Source organism: Dendrobates tinctorius, unplaced genomic scaffold, assembly GCF_039654945.1.
Source record: "Dendrobates tinctorius isolate UK_male_01 unplaced genomic scaffold, ASM3965494v1 ptg000075l, whole genome shotgun sequence".
Classification (NCBI taxonomy): Eukaryota; Metazoa; Chordata; class Amphibia; order Anura; family Dendrobatidae; genus Dendrobates; species Dendrobates tinctorius.
Window position 1 is genome coordinate 41,059,499 of NW_027361743.1, and position 12,115 is coordinate 41,071,613.

The 12,115-nt window shown below is 48.6% G+C and overlaps 1 protein-coding gene across 1 annotated transcript in view; it reads right to left on the reverse strand.

Annotated features, from left to right (window-relative positions):
• Nucleotides 1-338: 338 nt before the first annotated feature.
• The window catches only part of LOC141096595 (uncharacterized), a 91,581-nt gene continuing 79,804 nt past the window's right edge, over nt 339-12,115 (reverse strand). Inside the window, exons 2-3 of the mRNA XM_073583337.1 lie at nt 4,641-4,775; nt 339-458 (exon numbers count right to left, since the gene is read on the reverse strand). Of these exons, the coding sequence (XP_073439438.1) occupies nt 339-458; nt 4,641-4,775 (255 nt within the window). The remainder of the gene's footprint in view (nt 459-4,640; nt 4,776-12,115) is intronic.

A 12,115-nucleotide genomic window follows, 5' to 3' on the forward strand; every position in this document is an offset into this window, starting at 1 on the left:
TAGATGATGCAGAGAAGTGAGTGCAGTTTCAGCCTCCTGCGCCATCCTGTTTGAGATTACTCGCAAATGAAATCTCACAGGAAGAAAAGAAAAAAAAACACATACACTGATGAGCAAAAGGGTGAAATGTTTTGAACTTTTGACTTTTAGGCTCCATATTTCATCATCCACTACTGCTTCGAACATGAGACTACCATCACTTTATAGACAATCACCTTCCCAATCTCATACATAAGTTTGACTTGCAACTATTTTGCATATGATAGTTAGGCAGCTTATTGTCAGGTCACTACATTGTTAATGTTTTGCTTCTAAAAATCTAAATTTTCATTACTTTGCTATTGTTTTGTAAATCCATTTTTGACTTTCAACACTGCCTGAATCTCGATCGAAATCTGATCCCAGGGCTCTTCTACATGTTGGTGCATACTTGTCAACTCATTTGGGTATGTACACAGCTACAGTGGGGAAAAAAAAGTATTTAGTCAGTCAGCAATAGTGCAAGTTCCACCACTTAAAAAGATGAGAGGCGTCTGTAATTTACATCATAGGTAGACTTCAACTATGGGAGACAAACTGAGAAAAAAAAATCCAGAAAATCACATTGTCTGTTTTTTTTTCATTTTATTTGCATATTATGGTGGAAAATAAGTATTTGGTCAGAAACAAAATTTCATCTCAATACTTTGTGATATATCCTTTGTTGGCAATGACAGAGGTCAAACATTTTCTGTAAGTCTTCACAAGGTTGCCACACACTGTTGTTGGTATGTTGGCCCATTCCTCCATGCAGATCTCCTCTAGAGCAGTGATGTTTTTGGCTTTTCGCTTGGCAACACGGACTTTCAACTCCCTCCAAAGGTTTTCTATAGGGTTGAGATCTGGAGACTGGCTAGGCCACTCCAGGACCTTGAAATGCTTCTTACGAAGCCACTCCTTCGTTGCCCTGGCGGTGTGCTTTGGATCATTGTCATGTTGAAAGACCCAGCCACGTTTCATCTTCAATGTCCTTGCTGATGGAAGGAGGTTTGCACTCAAAATCTCACGATACATGGCCCCATTCATTCTTTCATGTACCCGGATCAGTCGTCCTGGCCCCTTTGCAGAGAAACAGCCCCAAAGCATGATGTTTCCACCACCATGCTTTACAGTAGGTATGGTGTTTGATGGATGCAACTCAGTATTCTTTTTCCTCCAAACACGACAAGTTGTGTTTCTACCAAACAGTTCCAGTTTGGTTTCATCAGACCCTAGGACATTCTCCCAAAACTCCTCTGGATCATCCAAATGCTCTCTAGCAAACTTCAGACGGGCCCGGACATGTACAGGCTTAAGCAGTGGGACACGTCTGGCACTGCAGGATCTGAGTCCATGGTGGCGTAGTGTGTTACTTATGGTAGGCCTTGTTACATTGGTCCCAGCTCTCTGCAGTTCATTCACTAGGTCCCCCCGCGTGGTTCTGGGATTTTTGCTCACCGTTCTTGTGATCATTCTGACCCCACGGGGTGGGATTTTGCGTGGAGCACCAGATCGAGGGACATTATCAGTGGTCTTGTATGTCTTCCATTTTCTAATTATTGCTCCCACAGTTGATTTCTTCACTCCAAGCTGGTTGGCTATTGCAGATTCAGTCTTCCCAGCCTGGTGCAGGGCTACAATTTTGTTTCTGGTGTCCTTTGACAGCTCTTTGGTCTTCACCATAGTGGAGTTTGGAGTCAGACTGTTTGAGGGTGTGCACAGGTGTCTTTTTATACTGATAACAAGTTTAAACAGGTGCCATTACTACAGGTAATGAGTGGAGGAAAGAGGAGACTCTTAAAGAAGAAGTTACAGGTCTGTGAGAGCCAGAAATCTTGATTGCTTGTTTCTGACCAAATACTTATTTTCCACCATAATATGCAAATAAAATGAAAAAAAAACAGACAATGTGATTTTCTGGATTTTTTTTTCTCAGTTTGTCTCCCATAGTTGAAGTCTACCTATGATGTAAATTACAGACGCCTCTCATCTTTTTAAGTGGTGGAACTTGCACTATTGCTGACTGACTAAATACTTTTTTCCCCACTGTATTTCTTCAAGTCTACCCACAAATGTTCGATTGGGTTGAGGTCTGGGTGCTGGGGGAGGCATTGTCATTGAACCATTTATTTGCCAATCTTGATGAAACACTGTGTCATCTGTAATGATTCCGCACCTTGCTATCCTGCCGGATGTCACTATTACATCAGATGGATCACTTAATGCGGTCTCCCCACTTTCACCAACGTAATGTTTCGTATCCCCTTGGGGGCACATAAGGTCCACTCGGTACCATTTTACACAGATGCTCCCTGTCGACACAGGCCCAGGGAGGCGCGGGGAGTGAGAGAATGTGGCCCACGCAATCACTGACACCAAACTCGCTCACAATCGGACAAGCTGTGAGGCCCCTTTAACTAGCACCAGTGAAACAAAGTGCTGCAGGATTATATCAGGCCGAAACCAGCCCCAGTAGCATGGAAACTTAAGCCGAGAAACAGATGTGTGGATTTGTGGATTGAGATAAAAGCGCAGCCTAAAGTTAAAATATATATTTAATCACCTTAAGGCTGTGTGCACACGGTGCGGTTTCTGCTGCATTTCCGCAGCGGTTTTGCCGTTACGGAAACGCAGCAGTTCCGCTGACCAAGTACAGTACAATGAAACCCTATGGGGTTTCAAAAACGCTGTGCTGACGGTGCGGTTTTTTCCGCGCGGTTTTGCTGCGGTTTGCAAACCGCAGCATGTCAATTGTTTGTGCGGTTTCCGCAGCGGTTTCATACCGCTACCATAGTAGAGGTGTGAAACCGCAGGGCAAAACCGCAGACCAAAACGCAGGAAAACCGCAGGTCACTTTACCTGCGGTTTTACCTGCGTTTCCGCGTGGAAAAAAACGCTGCGGAATCCGCAACGTGTGCACATAGCCTAAGGGCACACTAAACAATACTTTATATACACGATGGTTACACATATACAATGGTCATTTATGCAAACACAGATAGTGGTAGGATAGAAGATATAAGCAGAATATATGGGTCAGTTACCAGTAGAGGAAATGCCTGGCTTTCTGGGAAGGGGCTGCCTCATGGAGGTGTCATGATACTAGTGCTGGTGGACCTGCACTTCTGTGGTTAATGTTTTGATCTCAGTGCAGACTCTTACCTGAACACCTGGGACTTATTATGGTGGCCTCTCATTGGTTCTGGGAAAGCTTCTTATAGCCTCAAGAAGCTCCCATCCCTGTCAGGTATACTTTCGCCCTTGGCATAGCGTGGTGACCCCTGAGTGTGTTTGTGCTGTGTTCTGGTAGCTTGATACTCTGTATATGACTTGGTCTGTTCTCTGGATATTGCTTGTTGGATTCTGCTTGGTACCTTCTATGTCTGTTTGGTTTTTGACCCCTGCTTGGCCCCGACTATCCGTTCTGTCTCATCCCTGGTACTTTACTGCTTTCTCTGTGTATGACCTCCGTTTTGCGTGACTCTGAGTATTTCTGTTTAGTGTCCTGCCATCTCTGGAAGCAGGATGCTAAGCCCCGCCCCCTGCAGTCACATGACCGTAGATCCTTCACTGCTTGCTACACTTCTGCGTCCCCAGGTCCTGTGTGTACTTTCCAGCTGTACCTGACCCCGGGCCCCCCTACAGTGCGGGTGAATCCCTGCTCAGCGGAGGCTGCACGCCGGCGCTGACAGGACCCTGACAGGAGACTTGAGGTCCTCACTGTTCCTTGACTTCTCCCCCACAATGTCGTCGCAACCTCACAGATAAAAACCAATTGGCCCCAATTTACATGAGCATTTAACACTTTTAGGACACTTTCCTCCTGTCCTCTGGGCTGAACCTAACTCCCCTCCCATTGCTTCTGAGAGCTAAAAACTCCAAAACCTAGATATGAAACCTGAAAGTCCAAAGTTCAAAACATTGTTACTCTTTATATGTCAGTATATATGAAATAACAGGGTAGGGAGAAATATAAGGAATTTAATAATAAAGCTAATGGTTGGGGTTGAAATATAGGTATGTATAACAGGCTTTATAGGTATTGGACCGCCCCTTTAAATTATATTTTAGGGTTTTAATTTTTTTTTTAATTTGAGGGTTGCTTTAATCTGATAACAACTAAGCACTGTAAATTTTAACTCTTCCTCATGCAACAGCAAGAGCAGTTTGGGTTTCCAGCTGTCAGAAACAGTTGGGGACCCTGGGGTGAAGACAGAAGCAGTTTATTAACACTTCTGCCTTCTCTTTTGTTGACTACATACTGTAGTTCTCAAGGAGCGAATTGCAGGGAACAGAATCATCAGCAGTCTTGATACTTCTATAGGAGCTGGCTGGCAATCACATGATTGCTGGGTGACTGCCTAGTGCAGCAGCTATACTGGGTGCTAGCAGATCCAGATAAGCTTTGCCAATTTAGTCTGTCTCAGCAGGGGTCTATTTTCCTTATAACTGGGGCTCCTATGGGCTTCTATAATCTGTCTCTAGTTCAACATGAATTTAATTGTCCCGTCGCCTAACCACTTTTCCCATCAAGGACTAATGCTCTTGTTTATAAAATATATTTCTCATTTCTGTCACTGCTATTCCCTACACACAGTAAGCATTAATTAATTATATTTTACCTGCTCTTCTGAATTTTCATGATAGATGCAAGGAGGATTAGAACTGGCATTAATGGCTCCTTCAATGTCTACATTCAATTGCCTCAGCTTCATCATGAGACACGTCATGGATTGTGACCACTGTGATCTTTCTTCCTATATAGAAAACAAAAATTCCGATTAGTGAGATTAGTAAACCTCTATAACCTTACATGAGAATTAACTATAATTGTATTATAATGAAGATTTTAATAACTTGCTTTCTGCATTTAACCAGTCTTTAGACTCTATATAATGAATGTCTGTCTAAGCTCTAAGATTAAGTTCAGATTTGGTAGATTTGTTGAAGAAATTTCCACACCTGAAAATCTCTCCCATAAATATATGTTACAATCAATGTTGGCACACGTAGTTTGTCTACCCACTGTGCCTGCCTAGGAAGGGGAATAGTTAAGAGGCTAGCTGGTTTTCACTGGAGCTCCTGATGGTGGAGACAGACTGGGCTGTAGGTACCACCAGGTACCACTCCTAGGCAGACTAGGCAGATCCCGGTACTGCAGCTGCTGGTTTGCTGACACTCATTAAGGACCGGGGCTCCATTCAGACTAGTAAGTTCTGGCACCTCTACAGAACGGTTACTGACACAGATTGGGGCTACATTCAGACTTGGCTTATTCAGAGACTGGTTCTAGCAGGCCCTATAGAAACAGACCAGAGGATGAGGCTTCAGGTTATGGCTGCACATGGACCAGCGCAGCAGGTTCAGACTCAGGATGAACATGGACCAGGGGAGCAGGTTCAGTCACTGGCCACACATGGACCAGGAAAGCAGGTTCAGGCACTGGCTCCATTGGGACCAAGGGAACAGGTTCAGGCTGTGGCCACACATGGACCAGAGGAGCAGGTTCAGGCACTGGCCACACATGGGCCAGGGGAGCAGGTTCAGGTACTGGCCACACACAGACCAGGGGAGCAGGTTCAGGCATGGTCACACATGGACAACAACCTAGGTTCAGGCACTGGCTGCACACGGGCTGGTCAAGGAAGCAGGTTTAGGCACTGACTGCACATGGGCAAAGGGAGCAAGTTCAGGCACTAGCCGTTCACGTGCAAGGGAATCAGGTTCAGGCACTGGCCGCAGACAGACCAGGGGAGCAGGTTCAGGCACTGGTCACACATGGACAACAACCGAAAAAATGACATAAATTCAACAAACAAACTAGAAACCAACACAAATCACAAATGCACAAGCAGGATGCAGCAGACCCCCATTATAAAGGCATGGACAGCACAGGTGCTAACTACTTATGAAAGCAGCCACTCACAAATCTACCAATTTATGGGGGGAGGGGGTGGCTGCCTTGTAAAAAATGCACACAAATGAGGCTTGAATAGAAAACCAGTCATCATACAGGTACCTGTGATGCACAGTGTCCAGCTTACAGCCTATTAATGATGCCCATAATATTGTTAGGCGGGCTGCTTAGAACTATATGAGGGCACCCAACCAGCAAAAAAAGGGCCTGGCTGCATCCTGCAAAAATGGTAAAAGATGAAAAAAAATGAAAAATAATGTATATGATGAATACATTAAATGAGGTTTTGGTTGATGTTTTGGATGAAATAGACAAGCTCGCAAACCACGTCAAGGGTCCTCACGCTTGCGAGTCCTAATACTAATTTCAAAAACAACAACCTAAAGGACATAAATTCAAAAAACAAACCAGAAAAAAAAGCCTTACCAACACCAAGTCCGATCCCAAATGCAGAAGCAGGATGCAGCACATGGACCAGGGATAGGGGTTCAGGACCCTGGCCGCACCAGGGGACCTCACAACACAGTAGTAGAAGAACCCACCCACTAATGAATATTGTTGCTTTGGGGATTACCTAAGGGGAAGGGAGTCTTTTATATAATACGCCTCCGAGCTATTTGCTGGGAGCCATTTTGCAGGTGTACTCTAATACTAAATGCCTCCCGGCCATTCACCGGGGGACATTTTACTATGTGCACACCCTGTCCCTTTTAGAACGGGGGAGCACACTAGGTGTGCTGCCAGGAAGTGTGGTGTGCACAAGGAGACATACCAGTAGAAGGGGACCATACCTTGGGTACTACAGCAGTGAGTATGCCAACGTCTCTGCTTGGAGGGGGAGGGAAACCGTACAGGGGCGCTGGCAATAGTGTTACAATATAATTGGAGTCGTCTTGCAGCATGTGCATGTTTTTTGCAAAGATCATTCATATGAATTGGACAGTCACAGAAATTTCTGCAATTGAGCATAAGCTACTAGCAATAGCATAATTTGAAGCTTGTGGGCACCAATGCAAAATTTCCAACAGGTCCCCAACCATCTGTTAGGAATCTGGGTTCTATAATGCCTATGCGGGAATCCAGATTCACACATCTGTCTCCAGAGGCTAAGTCCTTTGTCCCAGCTTCTGAGCATGCTCACGGGACTAGCTCTCATTGGAGTTCAGGAGTCAGGTGCTCAGGTTCTGCTCCTGATTTGATTGGTTATGCTCAGGGCTCTGGAGATTTCCGGCAGGTCCCGCTATAAAAAGTGCGCATGGCCGCTATGCCATGCGCTAGTATTTTCATACTGCTGCTGTATGTATGGTGATGGATGCTTGGACTGGTTACTGACTTATTATTGTAACGGGGTCTACCCAGCTGGGGTACCTCTTTCAGTACCACCCCGTGTTTTCGGAGGTCCGCTCTGCGTTGGCTGGAGTCTGAATGAATGACACTGGCTGGAATCCCTGGGTTACTTGGGAGCATATAAAAGATCACTGCTTCTCCATGTATTTCCAGTCTGACAACACTTTACTCACAGGACCCAGAATATATCACCCAGATACAGAAGGCAGGCCAGACATGCATTACAAAAGCCGCAGGTGGCCGGAGCCTGCCGATGTTTACTGTGGAAATGACAAAGGTGGGGGGAGGGCGGACAAAAGGGTAATGCTGATACATTAGGGACATGCATCTCACATAGAACCTATTATACATCCATATAACTGCACAACATATTCTTCGTGCTGAGTGGTTCTGTAACACGGCTCCCCTTTTCAGCGACGTGATCGGCATACACAGTCTGATCCTCAACGGATCGGTTTGGGGATGACCGAAGTTTATGGGGTTGGTACAAGTTCCGTTTGTCGACTTAGTCCATCGGCGTTACCGTTTTGTTTGCCGGGTCTGTGGTGGATGGTGAAGTCCAGAGGTTGTAGGGCTAAACTCCACCGCAGCAATCTGGCGTTGTCTCCGGAGACCCGATTAAGCCAGACTAGGGGATTATGGTCTGTTAGAAGAGAAAACTGTCGTCCATACAAATATGGTTGCAACTTCTTGAGTGCCCATACTACCGCCAGGCACTCCTTCTCGATGGCCGCATAGCTTACTTCACGGGGCAGTAGTTTCCGACTCAGGTAAGCTACCGGGTGTTCTTGGCCGTCCGGCTCGACTTGGCTCAGTACTGCCCCCAATCCAAACATTGAAGCGTCTGTATGAACAAGGAAACGTTTAGTTGAATCAGGTGCGGCCAATACAGGGGTATTGGTGAGGGCGTCCTTTAGTTGGCGGAAGGCTTCCTCACACTCTGAGGTCCAGGTTACCTGGCGGGGTTGGTTCTTACTGGTCAGATCAGTGAGGGGCTTGGCTGCGCTGCTGTAATTGGGAAAGAATTTCCTGTAATACCCCGCTGTCCCTAGAAACGCCATGACCTGGGTTTTAGTGTGTGGGATGGGCCATTTGGCTATGGCCTCAATCTTGGCTGGTTCTGGTCGCTGTTTCCCACTTCCCACCCAATGCCCTAAATACTGAACCTCTGCTTTGCTCACGTGACACTTGTTTGGGTTCAGGGTGATTCTGGCCTGGTGGATCCTGTCCAATACTGTCTCTAGGTGATTTAGATGCTCTTCCCATGTCGCACTGTAGATGGCGATGTCGTCCAGGTAGGCACAAGCATAGTCCTGGAGACCATCCAGAAGCCGGTCAGCCAGCCTTTGGAAGGTCGCTGGGGCATTCTTCATCCCGAATGGCATAACTCGAAACTGGAATAAGCCAAACGGGGTGACAAATGCCGACTTGGGAATAGTCTCAGGACTAAGGGGAATCTGCCAGTAGCCTTTGCATAGATCGATGGTGGTCAAATACTTTGCCCCCGCCAGCCGGTCTAACAACTCATCCACACGTGGCATGGGGTATGCATCCGTCACTGTTTTCTCATTGAGCTTACGATAGTCTACACAAAACCGTGTAGTCCCATCCTTCTTGGGCACTAACACTACGGGGGATGCCCAGGGACTATCTGACTCTTCAATGACCCCTAAACGCAGCATCTCTTGTATCTCTTGTCGCATCCCCTCTCGTACAGACTCAGGGACGCGGAAGGGGTTTTGTCGCAGGGGGATCTGATCCTGGGTCTCAACCTTGTGTTGTGCCAGGCGAGTGTACCCCGGTCTCTCTGAAAACATCCTCTGTCGCAGCCTCAACAACGCCTCCGCCTGCTGTCTCTCCCGGGGGCCTAGGTCTTCACCCAAGTGTACCTGGTCCCATGTTATAGACTGAGTCCTTTCCCCTAAGACATCCGGCAAGGGAAGTCCGGCTAAATCTTCTGCTTCAGGTGCACAGATGGCCACTACCTCTTCAGGGCGCTCCCGGCAGGGCTTCAGCATATTCACGTGGAACATGCGGATAACCCTGGGGTCGTCACAATCGGTGACATTATAGGTTGTGTCGGCTATTTTCCCCACTACCTGGTAGGGCCCCTGCCATGCAGCTTGAAACTTATTCTGCTTAGTGGGCTCTAACACCAGGACCTTCTGTCCTATTTCCAAAGTGCGCTCTCTGGCCCTCCGATCGTACCATATGCGCTGGCGCCGCTGGGTCGCCTGCATGTTCTCACGTACAGCCTGAGTCAGCTCCTGCAGGCGGTCCCGGAATTCCAGCACATAGGGTACAATAGGGCCTATGAGGCCCTCCCCTTCCCACTGTGCCAGCACTAAGTCTAGGGGTCCCCTTACCCGTCTCCCGTATACCAGCTCGAACGGGGAGAACCCCGTGGATTCTTGGGGCACCTCCCGATAGGCAAACAGGAGGTGTGGCAAGAATTTCTCCCAGTCCCTGTAGGTCTTGGTAAAAGTCCCAATGAGCTGTTTTAATGTCCCGTTAAAGCGTTCACACAGCCCATTGGTTTGAGGGTGGTACGGGGCGCTTCTAATGGACTTTACGCCGCACAGCTTCCACAGTTGGTTGATCACCTCTGCTGTAAACTGGGTACCCTGGTCCGAGATAATCTCCCAGGGAAATCCAACCCGTGAGAAAACCTGGAGCAGGGCGGCCGCCACCGTCTCTGCCAGTATGTTAGGTAACGCAACCGCCTCTGGATACCGTGTGGCATAATCTACCACGGTCAATATATACTTTTTCCCTGACGGACTGGGTTTGGCTAACGGCCCTATCAGATTGACCGCTACTCGGCTAAATGGTTCCTCCACAATGGGGAGGGGGCGTAATTTGGCCTTGCATCGATCCCCCCTCTTGCCAATGCGCTGACAACTGTCACAGGTCTGGCAGTACTGACGAACATCATAGGTTACCCCCGGCCAAAAGAAGTTTTGTGTCAGACGATGCTTGGTGCGACTGACGCCGAAGTGCCCGGCCAAGGGTATATCATGAGAGATTCGCAGTAGCTCCTGCCTATACTTCTTGGGAACTACCAGCTGTTGTTTTATAGTGGGGCTCGTCCCTGTGTGGTGCTGCTCTGTGATCCGGTAGAGGAGTCCCTGCTTCCATACAAACTGTTCCCCTTCCAGTACTCCTCTCCCCTCCTGTGCCTTCCCACGATATCCCTCTAATGAAGGATCAAGTAACTCCATCTTAAATTCATCTGGGGTGGTCCAAGAAATGTGTCTGGCTATGGGAATACGTGCAGGGCTGGGATGTCTTACCTGGGCCTCCTCTGAGTGTGATTCCGCTTCCGCAGCTCGAGCTTGTCTCCGGGTGGTCACAGGATAGGTCTCAGCCAGAAGGGCCACCGAGAATGCAGACAACATGGGCCCCAAGTCATTTCCCAGCAAGTCGTCTGCAGGCAAATCCTCCAACAAGCCGACCTCAACAAGGCCATCCCCGACTCCCAAGTTCAGGTGAATCCTGGCAGTGGGCAGTCGATGTATAGCTCCCCCTGCTACACGGACTGCCACTGTCCGGTCCCTCTTCTCTTGGTTCCGGATGAGATGAGGCTTCACAAGTGTCAAAGTTGCTCCGGAATCTCTTAGTCCCTGCATACGTTTCCCATTAACCCACGCGACCTGTCGATGCTGTTGTCGATTATCTGCCCGGGCTGCCTGCACAGGGTCTACTTCATGCAGCACTTCCTCCATCTCTTCCACCCCTTGGTTAGTCGTAGCCCCCAATGCCGGGTCAGCTTTGCCTTGGTAGCAGTGTACAGCTGCCCAGCTGAAGGTAGCTGTTCCCACCTTTGGCCACTGGGTATGCTGAGTCCAGTTGGGGCATTGTCTTTGCAGGTGGCCCAGCTGATGGCAGGTGTGGCATCGCGCCCCAGGGGGACTATGGTAGGCTGGGTTTCTAGCTGGTCCCCCTACAATCTTTGGTGGTTTGGGGCCCTCCAAGTCCATGGGCGGGCCCCTAGTGACCACCTTTGATCTGGAGAACTGCGGCCTCCTGGGATCATGATGTTCATCGGCCAGACGAGCGGCTTCCTGAAGAGTCGTTGGCCGCCTGTCCGAAAGCCATTCCTCTGTCTCGGGGTTTAGTCCATTAAAGAATCGTTCTAGCAGGAAGAGCTGGAGGATGTCCTCCTTAGTGGTTGCTTGGCTCCCTTGTACCCACTGTAGCAGTGACCGCCGTAATTTACAGGCCCATTCAGCGTGGGTATCGGTTACACGTTTTATAAGTCCGCGGAAGTTTTGGCGATAGGCCTCTGGTGTCAGCGCATACCGGGCCAAGATCACTTCTTTGATCCGCTCATAGTCCATACAGTCCTCATCAGGTACCGTGCGATAGGCATTCGCTGCTCGGCCTGTCAGCTTGCTGGCCAGAATCTGAACCCGTTCCTCCGGCTTCACTTGATGAAGGGCACACTGCCGCTCAAAGTCCTGCAGAAAGCCATCAATGTCTTCTTCTGCCTCCCCCCACCTGTCGGAAGGCATACTGGATATTTTTGTGGCTTACTGTTGAAGGTACCTGGTCGAAGGCCAGAGCTCCCCCTGCTCGCTGGCTCTCCTCTCTCCGCCCTGCCATCTCCATCTTGGCCAGCTCCACTTTGGTCCGCTCTGCCATCTCCATCTTGGCTAGCTCTATCCTGGTCCGCTCGGCCATCTTTTCCTTCAGATCAGTATGCACATCAGCCATCACCTCTCGTATGATCTCTACCGCAGGGTTTGGGCCATAGAACGCCAGTCTGTTCTTTACCTCCCTCTGGAATTCGGTCTCCTCCACGTTCACATTGGGGGGCGCTGCACTGTCGTG